Source organism: Rhodotorula paludigena (assembly GCF_050403205.1).
Source record: "Rhodotorula paludigena JCM10292 DNA, Rt_paludigena_JCM10292v1_ctg28, whole genome shotgun sequence".
NCBI lineage: Eukaryota > Fungi > Basidiomycota > Microbotryomycetes > Sporidiobolales > Sporidiobolaceae > Rhodotorula > Rhodotorula paludigena.
This window is the reverse complement of record NW_027481430.1, coordinates 15,979-35,803: the sequence shown is the minus strand read 5'-3', so window position 1 is coordinate 35,803 and position 19,825 is coordinate 15,979. Positions and strand designations below refer to the sequence as shown.

The 19,825-nt window shown below is 66.2% G+C and overlaps 11 protein-coding genes across 11 annotated transcripts; 6 read left to right on the top strand and 5 right to left on the bottom strand.

The window, feature by feature from the left end:
• Positions 1–550: 550 nt before the first annotated feature.
• Positions 551–1,629, top strand: JCM10292_006249 (J domain-containing protein; the record flags this gene model as incomplete). Its single annotated transcript, XM_076649790.1, has 3 exons — positions 551–772; positions 880–1,479; positions 1,543–1,629. 3 exons carry the CDS (start codon positions 551–553, stop codon positions 1,627–1,629), a joined length of 909 nt encoding a protein of 302 aa, XP_076504605.1.
• A 425-nt stretch (positions 1,630–2,054) lies between these two features.
• Positions 2,055–3,535, top strand: JCM10292_006248 (uncharacterized protein; the record flags this gene model as incomplete). The annotated part of the gene is made up of 3 exons (XM_076649789.1): positions 2,055–2,186; positions 2,264–2,327; positions 2,391–3,535. 3 exons carry the CDS (start codon positions 2,055–2,057, stop codon positions 3,533–3,535), a joined length of 1,341 nt encoding a protein of 446 aa, XP_076504604.1.
• A 138-nt stretch (positions 3,536–3,673) lies between these two features.
• IBA57 (Iba57p) lies at positions 3,674–5,262 on the bottom strand (the record flags this gene model as incomplete). Its single annotated transcript, XM_076649788.1, has 4 exons — positions 3,674–4,133; positions 4,255–4,498; positions 4,586–4,925; positions 4,990–5,262. The coding sequence occupies 4 exons, from the start codon at positions 5,260–5,262 to the stop codon at positions 3,674–3,676; spliced, it is 1,317 nt and encodes a 438-aa protein (XP_076504603.1).
• Positions 5,263–5,488: 226 nt separating this feature from the next.
• Positions 5,489–5,955, top strand: PET191 (Pet191p; the record flags this gene model as incomplete). The annotated part of the gene is made up of 3 exons (XM_076649787.1): positions 5,489–5,662; positions 5,734–5,744; positions 5,871–5,955. The coding sequence occupies 3 exons, from the start codon at positions 5,489–5,491 to the stop codon at positions 5,953–5,955; spliced, it is 270 nt and encodes an 89-aa protein (XP_076504602.1).
• A 153-nt stretch (positions 5,956–6,108) lies between these two features.
• Positions 6,109–7,548, bottom strand: JCM10292_006245 (uncharacterized protein; the record flags this gene model as incomplete). Its single annotated transcript, XM_076649786.1, has 2 exons — positions 6,109–7,361; positions 7,425–7,548. 2 exons carry the CDS (start codon positions 7,546–7,548, stop codon positions 6,109–6,111), a joined length of 1,377 nt encoding a protein of 458 aa, XP_076504601.1.
• A 284-nt stretch (positions 7,549–7,832) lies between these two features.
• Positions 7,833–8,792, top strand: JCM10292_006244 (uncharacterized protein; the record flags this gene model as incomplete). The annotated part of the gene is made up of 7 exons (XM_076649785.1): positions 7,833–7,914; positions 7,985–8,052; positions 8,126–8,163; positions 8,256–8,488; positions 8,558–8,577; positions 8,645–8,666; positions 8,731–8,792. 7 exons carry the CDS (start codon positions 7,833–7,835, stop codon positions 8,790–8,792), a joined length of 525 nt encoding a protein of 174 aa, XP_076504600.1.
• A 111-nt stretch (positions 8,793–8,903) lies between these two features.
• JCM10292_006243 (uncharacterized protein) lies at positions 8,904–11,025 on the bottom strand (the record flags this gene model as incomplete). Its single annotated transcript, XM_076649784.1, has 2 exons — positions 8,904–10,486; positions 10,551–11,025. 2 exons carry the CDS (start codon positions 11,023–11,025, stop codon positions 8,904–8,906), a joined length of 2,058 nt encoding a protein of 685 aa, XP_076504599.1.
• Positions 11,026–11,633: 608 nt separating this feature from the next.
• JCM10292_006242 (complex I NDUFA12 subunit family protein) lies at positions 11,634–12,389 on the bottom strand (the record flags this gene model as incomplete). Its single annotated transcript, XM_076649783.1, has 5 exons — positions 11,634–11,738; positions 11,819–11,935; positions 12,002–12,071; positions 12,188–12,251; positions 12,323–12,389. The coding sequence occupies 5 exons, from the start codon at positions 12,387–12,389 to the stop codon at positions 11,634–11,636; spliced, it is 423 nt and encodes a 140-aa protein (XP_076504598.1).
• A 564-nt stretch (positions 12,390–12,953) lies between these two features.
• On the top strand, positions 12,954–15,657 carry JCM10292_006241 (uncharacterized protein; the record flags this gene model as incomplete). Its single annotated transcript, XM_076649782.1, has 2 exons — positions 12,954–13,481; positions 13,552–15,657. 2 exons carry the CDS (start codon positions 12,954–12,956, stop codon positions 15,655–15,657), a joined length of 2,634 nt encoding a protein of 877 aa, XP_076504597.1.
• A 295-nt stretch (positions 15,658–15,952) lies between these two features.
• Positions 15,953–17,664, top strand: JCM10292_006240 (uncharacterized protein; the record flags this gene model as incomplete). The annotated part of the gene is made up of 7 exons (XM_076649781.1): positions 15,953–16,026; positions 16,188–16,255; positions 16,309–16,403; positions 16,470–16,796; positions 16,864–17,015; positions 17,307–17,383; positions 17,438–17,664. 7 exons carry the CDS (start codon positions 15,953–15,955, stop codon positions 17,662–17,664), a joined length of 1,020 nt encoding a protein of 339 aa, XP_076504596.1.
• A 215-nt stretch (positions 17,665–17,879) lies between these two features.
• On the bottom strand, positions 17,880–19,817 carry JCM10292_006239 (uncharacterized protein; the record flags this gene model as incomplete). Its single annotated transcript, XM_076649780.1, has 6 exons — positions 17,880–17,953; positions 18,013–18,695; positions 18,755–19,142; positions 19,202–19,253; positions 19,313–19,647; positions 19,706–19,817. 6 exons carry the CDS (start codon positions 19,815–19,817, stop codon positions 17,880–17,882), a joined length of 1,644 nt encoding a protein of 547 aa, XP_076504595.1.
• Between the last annotated feature and the right edge of the window lie 8 nt (positions 19,818–19,825).

Sequence of the window (19,825 nt, the reverse complement as noted above, 5' to 3'; positions counted from 1 at the left end):
GACACTGCTGTAGCAGGCCATTCATGGCGTCGGATCGTGAGCGAGGAGGCCTTGGAAGCGCGCCTTCCGGCCAGTCACGTCTCGCCCGGACACCACGCTCGTCGGAGTCACCGCAAAGCAAAGAAGAAGAAGCAGATGGGCGAGAAAAGTCTCATCGTCAAACTCGAGGATGTTGACGAGACGACGGAAATGTGCGAGTATGAGCCGAAGCGGGTTGCGAGGGCAGAAGGCGGCGAGGGCACGCGAGGCTCGCTATGCGCCACAAAGAGAGCAGTCTAGAATCTCGTGAAACATAACAAGTGCACCCGCTGAGCCGATCTCACGGAAACCGAGGGCAGGAAAGCGCGATCAGAAGCAGGGGAGAAGGACGAGTCCACCGGCGATGAGAGTGCGTGCACCGCCCGAAGCCACGAGTCAAGCTGTGCATCCTGACGCGCACAGTAGCGCGGCCAAGGAGGGCGAGGAGGAAGAGCGAGGTGGACCTCCGCTCCGCACGAGACGTCGACGTTGACGTTTGGTCTTGCGCCGTCCGCCTCGACTGCCGCGCACAATGCTGAGCGTGACTCCGTGGGCTGCACTGCGACCGTCCCTGCGCACTCCCGTGCTCCTTGCTGCGCCCCCATCCGGCGCACGACCGCCTCGGCTCCGTCCCTTCTCGTCGTCGGCTGCTCGCTACGCATCGCCCGCAGTTTCGGCCGACAAGGATCACTATGCTGTGCTCGGTGTGCCCAAGGAGGCCACTCGCAAGCAGATCAAGGAAAAGTTCTACGAGGTGCGTCGGCTGTCGGGCCTCTTCGTCCGTGTAGAGCTGCTGCAATGTCGTAGCTTGCGCGATGTGGCAGACCACGTCACCGTCCCTGACACCTTTGCACCTTACAGCTCTCTCGCAAGTTTCACCCAGACGCACCGTCGACATCGTCCGACACGCCCGAGCAGCGAACCGCCCGCTTTCAGCAGCTGTCGCAATCCTACTCTGTCCTGTCCGACCCAGATCAGCGCCGGTCGTACGACCTGACCCGCACAGGCTCCTCCGTCGGCCAGCACCGCCGGCGCCCGCACCACCCGGGCTACACGTCCGCGAGCGGCGGGCAAGGGTACGCTGCGGGCAGCGGCCCTGCCGACGGCGCGTGGACCGACAACGACGAGCGGCGCACGCGCGCCAACTACGCGTGGCAGCACCCTTCGCGCTCAGGGCAAAAGTCGGCCGGCGAGGCCGCGGCGGGGCAGGCGCAGGCGCGCGCAGACCCGTTTGCGTCGAGGCGCGCGCGCGCGACGCACGGCGCGACGGATCACTTTGCGACGTATGCGGGGCGCGCGCGGACGAGGAGCGAGCAGGCTTCGGCGGGCGGCGCGGCGGCGGCGATGGGGTCCGGCGCCGCGGGGAGCCACTACCGCGCGGGGACGAGCGTGTTTGGCGCGGCCAAGGCCGAGGAGGAGAGTCGGCTCATCAACGACAGCTCGACGCTGCGGAGTGGACAGGTGCGTCGCCTGCATCGCTTTGTCCTTGTCCAAGCGGCTGACGCGCTCTCTGGCTTTTCGCAGGTCGTCTTCGTCTTCCTCGTCGTCTTTGCGCTGGCATACGGCTTCAGCGGCGGCAAGGAACGACACGAGAACAAGGGCAGGCGGTAGATGCGGTGGCGCTATACTATAGAATCCCTTGCACGCACGTTAGCATGGCCTCGGATCGTCTTCGAGCAGGCCCGCGAGGAAAGTGGTCGTACCGGTCAGCGGCGTAACTGTCTATGGACTGTTACGGACGTTCAGTGAGTGTGTACCGGGCTCTGGCAGGCGGCTCCTTCGACCGTAGAGTACCTAGACGACATGTCATATCGAGTTGTCCCCCGCCTCGAACACACGACGTCGCTCCCGTCGCATCTCTCCGCTCGGGTCCAGAGACTGCAGAGCAGTGCCTTAGCTCCATCCACCGCCGTACGAGAGCTACGCAGGCAGACTCGACCCGCCAGAGCTGCGCCTTCGTCGCGCTCACCCCGCCTCCGCCTCCTCATCGCTCCCGACTCGGCCGCCTACGACACAGCGCGTGCTGAACGCCCAGCATGACGCTGATGGACCCGTCGCAGGGGTCAGAGATGGACCGCCTGTGGAGCCTCCTCTCCGAGCTGTCGGCGCAGCTGTCGCAGAACCGCCAGCAGACGGAGGAGCTCCATCGCAGGGCAGAGGAGCTCAAGGTGCGCGCTGCAGGGCTACGCAGGTCGGCGGAAGCTCGACAGACAGCTGCTGACAAAGCGTACGTTCGCCTGCACAGGCGCAGGCAGTGCACACGCAGACGGGCTTCACTCTCCGGCGATTCAACGTTGACGTGAGCCAAGGTGCGCTGAAATCCCTATACAGCCGGAGCTACCAGCACTGAAGTGACGTATCCGTGCGTGCAGAGGAGTTCGAATCGGAACTCGAGCGGCTCAACGTCTCGCTCGTGATGGAGAACCAGGCGCTGCAACAGGAGAACCGCCAGCTGTCGAGCCTGACAAAGGACTACGAGAGCACGCTCGAGGCCGTCATGGGCAAGTTTCGCGCACACGCGCACGCGACGCAGCAGCACCATCTCGACCTCATCCGGCACTACGAGTCGCTCCTCCTCAACATGCCCGTCTCGATCCCGCCGCCCGCCGACATGCCGCAGGACCCGAGCAACGTCGAGGCCCCGCCCATCGATCCGCTCCACCTCCAGCTCTCCCTTTCGCACCTCGCGTCGCTCATCCGCAAAGCACTGCGAGCGCTTCAGGGCGAAGACCCGGAGGACTCGACCAGCCCGCTCTTGCAGCCGATGGGCATCGGCGCCGCGACACAGGCGCTGTCGGACGCGCTGAGCGGAGCGAGCAGCGCACTGGCGGGCGAAGCGCTCGATGCGAGCGGGCCTCCATCACCCACCCTGTCCGTCGCCTCTTCGGCCCTCTCGATCGAATCCGACCTCGACCGCCTCCTCGCCTCGCACCACCCGTCGACCTCTCGTTCCCGCGTGCTCGAGTACGAGGGCGGGTACATCTCGCGCCGCGCGACGACCGACCCGCACTACGAGCCGACGACGTCGACCTCGTCTCTCGTCGCGAGCCCGCCGCGCCCGAGCATCGCCGCCGCTGCGTCTGCTACCGGCGGTCGCGGGCGCTCGGCGTCCGTCTCGTCCACCGCGTCGGCGAGCTCGGCTGCGAGCGCGAAGCGCGCGCGAGATGAAGAGGATGCGGCGCGCGGGCTCGGCCCGCTGGACGACGCGCTGCAGCGCGAGATCGAGCTCGAGGCGCTGCGGAGGGAGAACGACGAGCTTAAGCGGCTACTGAGCATTGCGGACGAGGTCGAGGAGGAGGCGAGCGCGAGGGAGCGCGCGCTGAAGGATGCGAAGGGCGGGAAAGGCGTCGAGAGCGGGAACGAAGACGACGAGGTCGACCGGGCCAAGGTTGTGGCCAAGGCCGAGGTGCTCAAGGGTGCGGAAGAGGAGGACGCGCACAAAGCCGAGGAACGGAAACGCGCGGCCGAGGCGCACGAAAACGACCAGCCTGTCGAGGACGAGGAGATCCAGATCTGAACGCGTACGCCCGCGCTGATTGTCTTTCATCGTGTTGTACTCGCCGTGCCCTTTCCGACCCTACTCGCCGTAGATACCCCTCGCGCACTCTCAAACACCCTTCTCTATCTAGTTCGCAAGCAAGTCGCAACCAACGCGTTACAAACCCTTGGCGATGGCCTCTTCCTCGAGCTTGAACTCGAGCCACTCGGTCTTGAACCCCTTGGCAAGCCACCTCCCGCCCTCCTCGTCGCTCTCGCCCGCGCCGTCGCCCCGCTCGACGACCTCGTCCTTTGCGCGCCCGGCGCGCGGCCGCTTGCCCTCCTCGCGCGACTCGACCGCCGCGTCCTCGCTCACGGGCGCCTTGACGACAAAGACGCCGTCGGCCGAGCTGCCCTCGCCGTCGTCGAGGTGGTCGAGCCGCACGCTGCCGTACGCGAGCGCGAGCGTCTGCCCCGTCAAGGAAGACACGGCGCAGAGGGACGTGCCGAGCTTGCCTGATGCGCGGGGGCGGGACGAAGTCGTGTTTAGGAGGGTGAGGGTCGAGCCGGGTGGTGGAAGGGGGAAGAGCGAGGGGTAGGGGACGAGTGCAGGGGAAGGGATGGGAGAGTCGGGCACGCTGCGGACCGGAAGAGCAAGTCAGTCTCGCTCGAGGAAGGCGCGCAACGCTATGAAGCCTATACATGGACTGCGACTTCGCCCAGGTTCAAGCAAGGGAGTTCTCCAAGAGCGAGACTCACTCTTCACCCTCGCGGAACAGGCGGAAGACGACCCCTCGTTTCCTCACGACACCCTTGTGATGCGTCCGCGCCGTCAGCTCCTGGCCGACGTAGCAGCCCTTGCGGTAGTCGACGCCGTTCATGAAGTCAAAGTTGGCCTCGAGCGGGAGGGCGGGGAAGTCGGCGGGTCCTTCGGGGACGGCATGAATGAGACGGTGCAGGTGGTATTGGTCAGGCGTGGAGGGGAAGAAGAGCTCCCGTGGTGCTGTTGAACGACCATAAGCGAGATCAGCGAATGTCACCGAGGAGCGCTCATGCGCAAAGGTTGGGAAGGTCCGGAGTGACCACGCACGCTTCTCTGCGCCTTTCTCGGCCACCCAGCGGTAGCCCATTCCGTTCACCCGCGGGTCCCAGCCAATCTTCCTCTCCTCGAGCCACCGTTCCGCCTGCTGCACCTCTTCGAGCGAGCTCTTCCGCTCGCCAACGTCGGCCGGATTCCGCCACGCCGCCGTCACGACGAGCTCCTCCTCGGGGCCCTTGCCGAGCTTGGCCTTGGAGCGGAGGAGGTGGCGCTTGAAGTACTTGCGCAGGTCGGCGCTGAAGGCGCTGTCGTGTTCGACGAGGTAGCCTGGTGCGCCGTCTGGAGGGGCGGTTCGAGGCGGGTAGAGCATGATGTCCTGCATGTAGCGGCCCTGCGTGCGGCTCTACCGTATCAGCAAGAAGTTTTTGCCCTTGCATTCAGGCTAGAAGACGCACGTCTGCCTTGAGGATGTTGGCGTAGACGACCCGGTGCTTGTCAGGCGCATCCTCCTCTCCGCGCTGCGCCAAGCGGCGGACGTCGTTCGACACGAGGCCCTGCAGAAACTTTGTCGAGTCTGGTCCCTGCACGCTCAGGAGCGCTCGCGAGGGGAGCGTCGTGATGAGGTAAGGCGCAACGAGAGATCGGGAAGAGAGGGAGAAGGCGCGACGACAGGTGCACGGAGGGAGCGCCTGGCCGGACAGCCCTGTCCGCGCAGGAAGCAGCAACATCTCTGCTTCTTCTGAAACCGTCAGACCGAGATGTGCGCGAGGATGTCGAGACCAACCGAAGCGGAGACGACTCGCTGCCACTGCCCCTTGCCGCGCTCTCGCTCAATCCGATCCAGACTTGGACAGCCGAGCAGTGCACTCGTCTGCAGTCACCGCACGAAGCGATCGAACCTCCCACTTCGTTTCCTCGCTTTCTCCCGACTCGTTCTCCTCGTCGATCGCCGCCATGTCGTGCAAAGGCGTGCGCCAGGCCCTGGCCGACTGCATCATGCGCTCCGACTGCGTCCTGCGCTCCGACCCGCCGCGCACCCCGCAAGAGTGCCTCAAGGACCACGTCGACGAGCTGCCCGAGGAGTGCCAGCTCCTGCGAAAGTCCTTCTTCGAGTGCAAGCGCGGCATGGTGCGTGCACGTTCTCAAGTAGCTCCTGTGGACCGCTTGAAGTACCGACTGATGATGTTTGACTCCGACAGCTCGACATGCGGTCCGTCTTCCTGCTTCCTGCCGGCTCCCCTTCACTTCGCTGACTTTGTCCATGCCTTCCTGTCTCGCACGCCGCCCTCGATATTCTCGCATTCTCGAATTCCTTTCACGCCGTGTGCGCTCGCAGCAAGCGATTCCGGGGGAACGAACCGGCCCAGTTCAAGGCGACCGGCAAGGAGGGCCTCGGGGAGGCGGTCGGGGCAAAGGACTAGGCGGGCTGTGCCGGTCGGAAGTGGACACAAGGCCAGCTGCACAGAGGCGGCAGGCAATACCCCGAAGGCGGACGATACCCCTCGACACACTCTCCGTGTACCGCTCGTTGTAGCAAGCATCTGCATCTATCGTTTCTCCCCACCCCTCAAGCGCTATGGCCCGCTGCCCTCCATGGCGTCTATGACGAGCGCCTTAAGCGCCGGCGCGACCTGTTTCCTCGTCGCGCGGTCGTTCCCCTGCTGCCAGATGCGCCACCGCTCTTGCTCGCCCGCGCCCTCCTCGATCCCGCCATACTCCTTGGCGTCCTTCCACGCCTCGAGCCGCAGCGTCTCGTCTTGCTCGAGCCGCGCAAACATTCCCTCGAGCCGCGCGTGCAGCGCGCCGCGCGCGACGAGGACGAGCTCGCGCCGGTGCTTGCCCTCCTTGCCCGACTTGCGCTTGACGTGCGTAAAGCTCGTCAGCACGCCCGCGAGGTCGAGCTCGCGCTCGTCCATCCAAGCGCGCACGGCGCCCAGCACGAACGCGACCTTGTCCTCTGCCGACGCGCCGTCGCCGCCGGGCGCCTTGTCGAGCAGGACGTGCAGGCCGAGCGGAACGGTCGAGAGGCCGTACCGGGCGCTCGACTCGGAGTACTCCTTGTAGTCGCGACGGAGGAGGTCGCGCAGCGACAGGTGCGAGACGTCCTCCTTGGCGGCGGCGAGGCGCGAGTTGTGCGCGCGGAGGGCGACGAGCGCGGGGCTGTCGTCGGGAGAGAAGGACGAAGAGGGGACGGTCGAGGCAGAGATGTTCGAGGGATGCGAGGCGGCGAAGGAGGACGAGGCGAGGAGGGATGAGACGGCGCTCAGGTCGAGAGAAGTGGCCTTGCCGCCGTCCTCAACGCGCTTCAGGCGCGTGTCGATCATAATGGCCGAGAGGAGCAGGTCTGCCAGCGGGGCAGGCACATCGAGGGCGGGCGTCGGTGCAGTCGAATTCGCCTCGTCGCTCACGGCAAAGGCGGTCGCAATGAGCGACGCGCAGCTCCCGACCATCTCGATCTTGCGCGGTGATGCGTCAAGATGTCGCCCCTCGTCGGCATGGTGGTCAATAATGGCTACAACGCGACGATCGTCGTCTGCGTCGGCGGGCTCTTCTGGCCGTGCGCGAAAGACGGCGGGGAGCACATTCTGGTCGACGAGGGCGAAGTGCGCGCCGAGCGCGGCGAGTTGGGCGGTCGAGAGCTCGTCGACCGTGAGAAAGCTGTCGACGGGCACGCTGGCGCTCTCGAGCGCAATCACGTTCTCTGGGCGGAGCTGGAAGTCGCCGCGAGCCGTCAGGATGAGGGGTACGAAGCGGCGCTTCGAGCTCGCGGGCTCGCGCTGGGCGGCAAAGTGGGCGTAGCCGAGTGCGGACGCGAGCGAGTCGAGATCTGCACGGGCTCAAGTTCAGTTCCGAGCTGCGGACGCGCACGAAAGATGCGAGTGGGGCGCACCACCTGCTTCGTTTCCGACGCTGACGACCCAGTCCTGCGCCTGGTTGGCCTGGACCGCCTGCAGAAAGTCGCGCTTGGTCTGGCTTAGGCGCTGCACGTACGCGCTGGGCTGTCCCTGGGCCATGGCGGTGCGGAGCTGCACGCGGAGCGACGAGCGCGGGAGCAGGGTGTCGGCGGGGACGCGGTCTGCGGCCCAGACGGCGGCGAGGAGAAGCAGAGAGACGAGGGCGGGGAACACGAGCTTGCTGTGCCAAAAGTCTGCCAGCTTGAGCGAGCGAGGTGGAGGGGTCGAAGGGAATACGAGTGAATACAACCGAGCAAATGTATTCACGAGTAAAGGACGAGAGCGAAGGGTCCTCTCCGTCCTCGTTCCTCCTCACCCCGCTCTTACACAGAACGCTGCACACCATGTCGGACCAGGCCCTCGAGAACAACGTCACCGTCGACCCCAACTCGCAGCTCGGCCGCGGCGAGACCAAGGCCCGCCGTGGTGCGTCCTCCTCGCGTCCCCGCCGACCGCTCGCTGTTCTCAGCTCACCAGGACTTGCACGCACATGCAGCTCTCTCCAAGCTCGGCCTCAAGAAGGTCGAGGGCATCCAACGTGTCGTCATGCGCAAGCCCAAGGGCGTGAGCTTCCCCCCCCCTCTCTCCCCCTTCTCGCGAAAGTCTCCCCCGCTCACCCGTCCACGCACGCACGCAGGTCCAGGTCGTCATCCAGAACCCCGAGGTCTTCAAGTCGTGCGTTCGCGCTCCTTTTCGCCTGCTTGGCGCGGCTGCTGCAGACGTTCTTCTCCTCGCTCCTGCCGCTGATCCTTGTCCGTCTCCCGCAGGCCCGTATCGGACTGCTACATCGTCTTCGGCGAGGCCAAGCCCGAGGACCCGAACGCCGCCTTCCCCGCCCTCGCTCAGCTCGCGCAGAGTGAGCAGGCGGCCCAGCAGGCGGCGGCCGCCGGCGGCGCGCAGCAGCCGTCCGAGGTTGCCGAGGGCAAGCAGGCCGAGGTTGCCGCTCCGGCGGAGGGCGAGGAGGGCGAGGAGGACGCGACGGGTCTCGACGAGAACGACAGTGCGTCTCTATCGCTTTGCCCGTCTTTGCAAGGCTGCCTTGATACTGACTCTCGTGCGCGCCCTACAGTCAGCATCGTCATGCAGCAGGTGCGCTCACGCTCACAGAGATTTAATGACTGTTCATAACGCTGACTTCCTCGTCCTCCCGGCTCAGGCGAACTGCTCGCGAGCGAAGGGTGCGTTTGCGTTTGCCTGGTCCCTTGCCTGTCGCACTCAACTGACCTGTACCTGTCTGCACAGCTTGCAAGGCGCTCAAGGCAACCAAGGGCGACATCGTCCAGGCCATCCTCGACGCCAACTAAACATGCCCACCTTCGTAGCATTCACTCCGCAACGGGAAAAACAGCATCTCTTCGCATCGTTTCAAGTGTCTGTCCAGGCCGATTGCACTGTCTGTCGCAGCAGGATGGTAGTCATACATGGCGGTCCATTCGGCCGGCGAGCGCTGCGCTCTCGAACTCCCACTCCTCGCGCGTCCGCCTGCGCGCCTGCCTCACCTCGCGCTGCCTCACCGTGGGCTCGTCTTCCGCGGGCGCAAAGCGCACCGCGCGCTTACTCCTGCTGCGGCTGAGCGAGCGCACCAGACTCTTGACCGCGCCCTCACCGGTCCGCGCGCTCGGGGCGGCGTGAGACTGCTGCGCTTCGATCCTGTCGCCGCAACAGCGGAAGCTGCTCTTGCGCCGGAGACTCCCGCCGATCCTGCGTCTGAGCGAGCCGAGGGAGCGCTCGCGCTTGGGCGGAGCGGGAGGTGGGTAGAAGGCGTCGAGGATGGACTCGATCTCCTCCTCGTCCTCGTCGTCAGCGCCAGACTCGTCGCTCGATCCGTCGTACCAGCTCGCTTGGTGGTCCCGCTGGTACTCAAAATTGCGCCACTCGCCTTGCACGACCGGGCGGACGGACCGTCTCGTCGCGGCCGCCCAATCTGCCTGAAGTGCCGGGCCATGCAAGTCGGGCAGTGAGGCCATCCCGCCCCTGTGCAGCCTCAGTCGAGCAAACGACGGCTTCTTGCGCGGGACCTTTGCGTGCGACGCAGCCGGCGAGTATGCAAAGGACGATAGGGTGCGCTGCCTCTCTGCGTTGGAAGAAGGTCGCGTAGGCGGGACGACGACGAGACGGGGCGCGCCGCGCGTCAGGTCGAGCGAAAGCTTTGTCGCCGTCGCCGCGGCCGCCGCCGCAGCAGCAGCGGACGCGTTCGAGTCCTTGCGCCCCGTCGCGCTCGTCGGCTGCGTCGTCGAGTACGCGAACGACGACGTCGATGTGTTGTGCGGCGCGCGGGCGTGCGCGAGCGATGGCCGGCCGCCACTCGTGGGTAGCGTTGGGAGAGAGGACGATGCAGAGGTCTCGATCGAGGCGCGGCCGAGCGCGCCTGTGACAGAGGCAGCCGCGAGGTCTGCGGCGTAGAAGGGCGGCCGAAGCGCAGCTGTGCCCAGGCTCGAAGCTGCGGCAGGCGGGACGAGTCCGAGTAGCGCGGCGGCCTTCGGCGGGATCAGACTGCATTCGGGCGGCGGGCCCGCTGCTTCGGCGCCGGGCGTGAACGGCGCGTCGAGGAGGTCAAGGAACGGCAGAGACGAGCTGCGAGGCGGTGGCGTGCCGGTCCAGGGCTGGGGTTCTCCAGGGCTCGAGGGCGAGGCGGACAGGGGAGGGGCCTCGAGTGGGGCGAGACGAGAGAAGGGCGGCGTCGGTGGAACAGGGAAGCGATATGACGGCGGCGGAGTCGGATGCGGATCCGCGACGGAGGAGGCAGTGGCGACGAAAGATGCTGCTAACTCCTCCTGCGCCGGATCTCCTGTCGGCTGCGGCATCTGCCGTCTCGACGGGGTGAGTCCGGCCTGCCTGCCGACGGAGCGCAACTCGGCCGTCGCGATGACCGCATGCGAGAGGTTCGTTGGCGGAGTGACCGTGCTCTTGAGAGTTTCGGGCGGAGAAGCAATGTCGGTCGACGCAGTCGGAGAAGGCGGAAGCGCGAGCGATTTGACCCTGAACGAGGTCGAGAAGGCTGCGTCGGGTGCTTCGCGACGTCAGATGCGCCTCGACAGAGTCGTCGGAGAAATCGCACGCACGGGAAGACTCGAGCAGCCCCTTCGCCTCGGCCACCAGATCCCTCACCGTCGTACTCGCCGACGCCTCCCTCGCCCTCCTCAGCACCTCCTCCTCGTCCCGCCGCTCGCGCTCGACCTCGACCGCGACCTCCCGCCTCCACCGCTCGAGCCCGCCAACCTCGTCCTCGCGCCGGAGCGCCCACGCGCGGATCCGGTCGTCGCGCGGAAGGCGCTCGACTTGTACGAGGCGCGACTCGCGCAGCGCGTGCTGCTGCACCTCACGGCCCGTTTCCACGCGCTGCTGCAGGTGCTGCTGCTGCGAGGGCTTGCGCCCGAGCGCTTTGCCGAGCCAGAAGGACGCGAACGACGTAGACGTGTTGCTCCGCTCGAGATCGGGCCGGGCGTAACGGCTAGATGAGCCAGGGTGAGGAGAGTGCGGGACGGGATGGTGGTCCCGCGCACGGGCGAGGTCGTGGGCGACGAGACCGGCGCGCATCTCGACTGCTCAGAGACGGTGCGGCTGCGCGCGAGGCTGGGAGATTCGAGAGTTGCGGGAAGGCAGGAAACAGAAGGAACACGCTCGCCAGCGAGCGTCGTAGCAAGACCAGCTTTGGCGCACAACGAGAAGACGGGAGAAAAGAGACAACGAGCGAGGCAGGCGCCACGAACCCGACGGACGATCCCGCACCAGGCAGCACCGACGACGAGAACCGCGAGCGACGGAACGGACGCAGCCGGCGTTCGAGAGCGCGAGGGCCGCGCTGCACGTCGCACTTGAGCATCGGGGCGCGTGCGGCCATGTGCGTGTCGGGCTGCGGACGCGGGTAGCCGAGTGAGGAGGGGCGGCGATGAGCCGGGGAAGGCGAGGGGACTGAGCGAGCGACGAGGGTGCCGGAGCGGACGCTGCGTCAAATGGGCCCACACCAGCGCATGATGGGCCGATGGGCCTGTAGAGCGGGGAATGTTCTGGCGCCTGTGCGGCAGGCGACCTTCCGCCGTGAAGCGAGCGAGAGCGGGAACAGCGTCTCGCGTCCCGAATGCAGTGAACGCCTCGTCAACAGCCCAACGGATGCTTACATGAGAGAAAGAGAAGGAAAGGGGAATCTACTGGCGCTCGGCAACCTTGGGCTCCCAGCCCGCGACCTTTGCCTTGGTCGTCGAGTAAGTCTTGAACGCGCCGCGGGTGCCAGTCAAGTTCTCGTAGTGGGGCTGCAGCGTCGCAAGGTTGACAGCGTCAGCAGCGAAACAAGAGTACGGGAGGAGCACAAGCAGAGTGCAGTGCAACGCACGATCTGCCACTTCTGCTTGGAGGCGATCATGACCGGGTCGCGGTTGGGCGGGTCGTGGCGCATGTGCGTGAGCCACGAGTGCCATTCGGGCGTGACCTGCGAGGCGTTGTAGTCGTGCTGCAGGCGTGCAAGGCAAATTAGCCACTGAGGCGGGCGAGATGAGGGGCGGTTGAGCAGACGCACGGATGCAAAGTCGACCCAGCGGTGCCTCCAGAGCGTCTCGTCGAGGTTCTCAAAGTACCGGTTGCCGTGCCTGCGCATCATCGCGAGTCAGCTTACCTGTTCCATACTGACGAGTGCGAGCGAGCGAGCTATGCATCGGCGCTCGCGAGCACAGCATAGCGAGGTCAAGGGCTCGAGCCGACTCACTCGTCGGAGCCCATGAGCTGGCCGGCCTTGAAGTCGCCGATGTACTGCAGGTCGCGCCATGCCTCTGCATGCCAGTACAAACGCGTGAGCGAGGTGTCCGGGAAGTACTGAGGGCGAGCGAGAGATGGGACGCACGCTTAGGGCCAACCTGGCGGATGTTGTTGATGACGCGGCGGATACTGGGCGTGAGAATGGGTCCCATTGCGATTCGCTAGCTGGCGTTGACGATGAGAGAGGACGAGCGAGGGAAGGGAAAGAGATGGAGCTGCAGGGCGTGAGTGGAATGGCCAGATCAGCGGGGGCTGTCCGCGCACGGCGCAGTCTGCTCCTCTCACTCCGCCGCTGCCGACTCGAGCGCTCGCCTCGCCGTCGAAGCGCGGTGAGGACGGTCGCGGCGGCCGAGCGAATGGCAGGAGCGGCGAGGCGGAGGGGCGCACACGCACCAGCGAGAGGTGGATGGGCGAGTGCACGGATCTCTGGCAGCAGTCGAGCTTTGCACGCGGCTGCACCTGGGCGCGAGTGGAGCGGGCGACGCGGACGAGGGCCAGCGAGCCGCGAAGACGACCAAGTCGGAAACCGATCCTCGCAAACAGCTCAGAGAAAGGCAGGAGCATCTCCAGCCTGACTGGTACATTCTACATTGCATTGCCACGCCTTCACTAGCTCTCCTCGGGGAGTCGAGCGATCACCTGTTGCTCCCCCACCGTCACCGCCTGTCCCCTTCCCCACCGCCTCTCGCCGCCCCGTGCTCTGCTGCTGTGCCGAGATGGCCGGCAGTGACAATGGCGACTCAGCTCAGCCCGCCGGCGATCCGCGCCGTGGGAGCACAACAAGCCTCGCCGGCAGCGACGACTTCCAGGACGCGCAGCAGGGCACAGACACGCCCAGGGCTGCAGAAGGCAGCAGTGCAGAGACAGACCCTCCTGCGGGAGACTCGCCTGCCTCACCGCAGACCGACGCTCCCTCGACTGCCTCGTCGTCCGCCCCACCACCTCCCGCCGCCGCCGCTTCGTCCTCGTCGCTGCACCTCCCGCTCGCAGACGGCGCAGAACCCGAGCCCGCCTCGCCCGACGAGCTCATCCCGTTCCTCCGCGGGCAAATCACCGACCTCACGGGCCAGGTCACGTCGCTCAACTCGAAGCTCGTAAAGTCGTACACGACCCGCGGCGAGCTCGAGGACGACCTCCACGATGCGCAGGAGAACGAGCGTAACCTGCGCAAAAAGGTTGCCGACCTCGAGCGCGAGCGCGCAAAGTGGGACAAGGAGATCGAGGCCGGAGGCTGGGTTGAGAAGGCGCGTTGCTTGCGCTTACCAGCGATTCGACGTGCTTGCCGCATCTCGCACTGACACTCGATGCATACAGAACCATGTGCAAGGCGAGATGCAGCGCCTCATGACCAAGGTCGTCGAGGAGACCAAGTCTCGCGAGACGGCCGTCCAGGCGCATTCGGCGCTCGAGACCGAAATCGAGAACCTCACGTCCAATCTCTTCTCCGAGGCCAACAAGATGGTTGCGTTCGAGCGTGTCGCACGGGCGCGCGCCGAGGAGAAGACGCGCTCCGTCGAAGAGGCCGGCGTGTCGATGCAGGCGCTCCTCGAGGAGGTCCAGGTCGGCCTGCGCGAGACGGTCGTCAAGCTCGAGAAGCGCGACGCCGAGGTCGCAGACCTTAAGCGACGGCTTGCCGCGCACGGCGAGCACGTAGAGGAGGATGATGTCGAGGGTCGCGAGCAGGACGACGGCGATGTCGGCGGCATCGTCTTCTCGGACGGCGAGCACCTCACGCTCAACACCCAAGCGCTCAACTTTTCCCTCAGCCTTGCCGCCACTCCTTCCCACCTCTCTGCGCCTCGCCTCCTCACCTCGGTCCTCCCTTACCACGAGTTCCTCGCCTTCATCACCTACCTCCGCCAGACCCGCACGACGGCGCTCAACAAGCCGCAAGAGCACATGGGCTACGCTCACCCCGCTCTCGCCGCCCGCGCCTTCTCTTCCGCCGAATCGCCTCCCCCCGCCCCGCTCACTCCCGCCCAACTCCTCGCACCGCACCTGCTCCTCTCGTCGCACCTCTCGCAGCCGTTCCTCAAGCGCTGCGTCGAGGAAGACTCGGACGCCGCGCTGCGCCTCGACCTTGCGCCCGGCCTCGGCTTCCTCTCGCGCCGGACGGTCGGCACCGCCATCGTCGATGGCACGCTCCTGATCGAGCCGCTGCACGCCGGGCACGAGCTCGCGAGCGACAAGTGTGCGCTGTGCGGCTGCAGCCTCGAGAAGTGGCTGCCCAACTCGGGCATCCTGCGCGGGATCAAGAGCACGTCGACCGCGCCGACGGTCGCGAGCGTCAACCAGACGATGCGCAAGCTCGGGTCGTCGCTCTTTTCGCGGTCGGGCTCGTCCTCCAACGTCCCTACTGCCACGTCGACCTCGTCGTTCTCGTCGTCGTACGCGTCGAGCTCTTCGACCGAAGCTTTCACGTTCCCGCCTCCGCCGTCGTCCGCCTCGCACCACCCGCACGACGCGTCGCTACAGATCCACGTCTTCCGGCCCACGGACACGGCCTCGCAGCGGTACCCTGTCTGCCCGTCATACTGCCTCGCGCGCCTGCGCGCCGTGTGCGAGTTCTGGACCTACATCCGCGTCATCGAGCGCGGCCTCCTCCTCGAGGAGGGCTTCCGCTTTGGCCAGACGGGCCGCCCGGGAGACGCGGCGGCGCAGTCGGGCGCGGTAACGCCTGCGCGCGGGCGCGGAGGGCAGCAGTCGGTGGCGCAGACGCCGACGAGGGAGCGCGCGAATGAGGGGCTCGGACTGGGAGCGGTTGCGCAGGGCGACGAGGCTGCACAGCAGCAGCAACAGCCGTCGCAGGGGGGGCACGAGCAGCACGACGACGAGGGCGTGCAGGCGAAAGACTTTGAGGCCGAGGACACGCACGGCGAGCCGAGCGAGAAGGGGACGCCGCAGATTGTCGAGCCGGAGCGGGACGAGCAGGAGCAGGACAAGGAGGAGAAGGAGCAAGACAAGGACAATGACGTGAACGTCGAGGACCGCAGGACGAGCACCTCGAGCGAAGGCTCGCCCAAGGACGGCCTGACCCAGAACGCCAACGGCTCGACCTCGTCGCTTTCGGCAACGTCAGCTGCGAAACCGCCGCGCCCGTCGCGCTCCTCGGCGCGCAACTCGCCCGTCGTCTCGGCGCCGTCCTCGCCGGCTGCATCGCCGCGTCTGGGCGCAGCGTCGGCGCCGGCGCTCCCGCCGCGAAAGGCGGCTTCTGGCACCGCGCCGCCGCCTCGACACCCTTCTCTCGCGAGCGCGCCCGGGCAGAGCGCCGACCTCGTTGCGAATGCGATTGGGTGGGAGGACCGGTGCTGGAGCGAGGTGGTGCGGCTCAAGGAGAGCGTCTTCTGGACGCGGGTCGCGGCAGTCGCGCCCGACGGCGGCGAGGTGAGCAGTCGGGGTGCGCGCGTGTGGCTGCAGTAGTCATCAGCTCGATGGTGTGCAGTGCGAAGCTGGTGCGCTTCAAAGCACGACTGGCCGTGAGAGGAAGTGCGCGTAAGCGGGTTGAGCGAGCAGGCCCAACTTGGCAAGTCGCTTAGCGCGGACGATCGTCTCGAGCCTCTGAAAGCAGCGCTCCCTTCTCTCTTCTTTCCCTCACACGCCAAGCCTTCAGCCATCATGTGAGTCTTCAGCACCTCTGCAGCGAACCCAATACAGATTGAGAACGGCAGCTGACTCTGCGACATCGCTCGCCCTTCCCTTCTCGTCGTCGTGTCCGATGGAACCGCGTGCCCCTTCGCTACTTGTCCTCGCGCTCATTTATGCAGGCCTGCCAAGATCGCCGTCATCTACGTGAGTCTCGCACTGCTCTCGCTGCGGCTCTGATCACCGAGCAGTCGCTGACGGACTTGCCATCGCCGTCGTCGCTCAACACGTGCAGTACTCGACCTGTGAGGCCATTTTCTTGCTTCCCTTGCCTGCTAGCGCGCATGCGTGCCGCTGTGACAAGCCAGCGACGACGTGACGACTGCCCTGCTGCTTTCGCATCACGGCCTCGCCGCGCTCGCACCGCAACTTCCGGGTTCGATGCCGTCCTCCCCAATCCGGCCGCTGACTCCCTGCGCTTGCAATCAGACGGTCACGTCCGCACTCTCGCCGAGACCATCGCGGCGGAGGTCAAGACCTCGGGTGCCGAGGTCGACCTCCTCCAGTTCCCGGAGATCCTTACGGTGCGAACCGCCCTATTCAACTATCCCGCGCTTCCTTCAAGCTGACGCGCTGTGCCTGTCTACCAGGAGGAGATCCGCGGCAAGATGCACGCTGCCCCGCGTGCCGAGGTCGCCGACGTCAAGCCCGACGACCTCACCAAGTACGACGGCTTCCTCTTCGGCTTCCCCACCCGCTACGGCCGCGCCCCCGCTGCCGTCTCGTCGTTCTTCGACGCCACCGGCGGCCTCTGGATGAAGGGTGCCCTCTCGGGCAAGTTCGCCGGCATCTTCACCTCGACCGCCTCGCAGCACGGCGGTCAGGAGACCACTGCCCTCACCACCGTCCCCTTCCTTGCTCACCACGGCATCATCTACGTCCCGGCTGGCTTCGGCTCGCCTGACCTCTCGGACAACGTGCGTCTTCCCCTCGAGTACCGTCGCGCCCGTAGACCTCGACTCCTCACACTGCTTCACTCCGCAGTCGGAGATCGTCGGTGGCTCGGCCTACGGCGCTGCTGCCATCGCCAGCGGCGACGGCTCGCGCCAGCTCACCCCCAAGGAGCTCGGCGTTGCCAAGTTCCAGGCGCAGTCGTTCACCAAGATCCTCAACCAGTTCGTCGCCGGCAAGTCGGCGTAAGTTGGCAGTCTTTCCACTCCGCCCATCTCGAGCTGGTGTGCGACAGGGTTCCGAGGAGCTGGATCATCGATCAAAATAAAGGGTCTCTGCGTTCTCCTTTCCGCTGGGGTCGTGCAGTTTAGACGTCTCCCGGGGCGAGGCGAAGGAGGGGTAGTAGTTCTTGCGAATGACCACCCCTTCCTTCGTCTGGTGTCTCTGGTTTGCTACTGCTGTCGCTTCAGTCGCTCGTGCTCGCAACTCTGCATCTGGCTCGGGACAACCTGCTGACGTTCCTGAACCCTCTCCAGCCTCGAGAAGCAGACGGCTGAGCCCACCGTCGCCGCCGGCGAGCCCGTCCTCGCCAAGGCAGTCCCCACCTCGGATTGTGCGTCGTGACCCATCCTGTCGTCCTGCCAGCGCACTGACGCTCGTCTCGCAGCGACCCCCTACACCGTCGACGAGTCGGCCGCCGCGCCCGCCGAGCCCAAGGCCGCCGAGCCCGCCGCCGCGCCCGCGCCCATCGAGGCTGCTGCCCCGGCTCCGGCTGCCGCCACCGAGGACAAGCCCGCGGCCACGCCCGCGCCGGCGCCCGCCAAGCCGCAGGAGAAGAAGAAGGCCGGCCTGTTCGCGTCGTGCTGCGGCGGCTCGGCCAAGAACTACGACTAGACGAGTCTGCTCGCTCGGCTCGTGAGCTCGTGATCGTGTCAGTATGGTTTCTTGGCTAAGCAAAGCCGTTGTACGCCCTATCCTTCTTCCCTCATCTCTGCTTCCCCTGTGCTCTCAATAATCTGCACCCGCTAGTGGTGCACGCTCGCTCTTGCGTTTCCTCCCTTTTTCAAGAGTACGTGTACCGAGAGAGTGTCTGTTGCAGCTCATCTACCTCAGCCAGTCACCTCGTCCACCCGCGAAACGTTGAGGGCGAAACCGGGGCAGACCCACGCGCCGCACGAGCACTCTGCAGAAGAGCTGATTAGCTCGGGAACGTTTCGGCAGCGCAAGGAGAACACCACGCACGGTTCCCGGCCCAGTCAAAGTTGCCGAGCTTGGCGCCGCACTTCTTGTTCGGGCACACAATCTTGCCCGCGAGCACGCCCGTCTCGAGCACGGGGCTCATCCAACTCAGCGGCTCGACAAAGTACGACGAGCACGTGTGCGAAGGGAGGAGCGGCGGGTCGTGCACGAGGGCGCGGCGGGCGGCGGCCGAGTCGGGCGACATGCGCGCGGCGGGAGAGCCGGAGGGCGGAACCGGGGCTGCAGCAGGGTCATTGTTCGTACCGGCAGGGAAAAGCGACGCGTCCTCCTCGGCGGGCGCGGCTGGCTCGGCAGACGAGTCGCCATCCGACTCTGCGAGCGTGGGCGCAGTCTGTCGCGGAGGCGGCCGGGCAACAGGTTGAGGCCGCAACACAGGCGGGCCGCGCGGCTGCGAGACGCGCATGCCCCCAGGCGGCTGCGAGATGCGCAGAGCCGCCAACGGGTTCGTCGGGGGCTGCGATGCCGCAGGCGGTTCCTGTTCTGCGGCCACCGGACGCGCGGCGACTGCCGGTGCGCGGGCTGCGGCGGCCTCGCGCGCCTCGTCCATGCGCTTCTTCTCCATCTCTTCCCGGTACGCGGCCATGTCGCGCCGGTTCGGCGCGAACGCCTGCTGACCCTTGCCCGGCTCGTGCGCGACGATATGCTCTCGCGCCGCAAGCTCGCGCCTGCATCGAATGAGCCAGTCAGTCGCGTCATCGATAGCCAAGAAGCGTGTAGAGCGTACCTGCACATCTTGCAGCGGATCCGCCGGCCTGAGACGACCACCTGCTCCTTCGTCCCGATCTTTTCAATCTCCGCCTTCTCCGCCTTGCGCTCCTTGATGTCCTCGACTGGGTCTTTCCGCGGCGTCAGCCGCTTGCGCATGGGCGGCGCAGAGAGATCGGGCAAGGGCGCCGCGGGCGGGAGAGGCGAGGGGTGCTCGCTGGTCGACGGCGCAGAAACGACGGCAGGCATCGAGTCCGCGGAGCTGCGCAGTGGCTGCGGCGACGCAGGAGGCGAGATCTGCTCGCTTGGTAGCGATGACATCGTGAGACCAGCAGCGTCGGCTCGGTCCTTCGGCGTTGTCGCGGGAGAAGGGTAGTAGGCAAGAACGATCGAAGGCGAAGCTCCCTCTGCACGCCCGATGAAGGTCAGCACGCGCCCGTCAAATGCGAGAGAGCTCAAGATGTACCCATGATTTGCGTCTGCGCAAAGGACATGAGGAAGCGGCGTTCTTCGGGCCACTGCGAGGTCACGTTCTGATCAACGTCGGCATGTGGGTCAAGCAAGCTGGACGGCGCACCTTGACCGGGTCCCACTCGCACTCGCAGCGTTCGAAGATCTCGAGCTGGGCCATGAAAGCCTCTGACGGCTCAACCTGAGCGCGGACAGCGCGGATCCGCTCGACGGCCTGCTCGACATTGAGGCCGTGTTTGCGCATAAGGTAAGCGGCCACGAGCGTGGTGGATCGCGATACGCCGGCTTGGCAGTGCACGAGCACGTTCTGGCCTTTCTGCAACGCGCCATCGATGTAGTCGGCGGTCGGGACGAAGTGCTCGAGGATGTTGGTCTTGTCCGTGTCATCGATCGAGACGCGGTGCAGGTCCACGCCGGACGCAGTAGCGTACTCTTGCCGCACTGCAGCGAGGCTCGTCAGTCTTAGAACGCGCAGTGGAGAGCGACACACGCAACGCACTGGCGCTCACGATCGACGCAATGTTGTGCTTCTCGAGCAACGCGTGGTCGCTTGCTGCGCCATAGTCGCCGATCCAGAGGCCAGGAGAGACCTCCTGCATCAGCTCGGCCATCTCGGAGC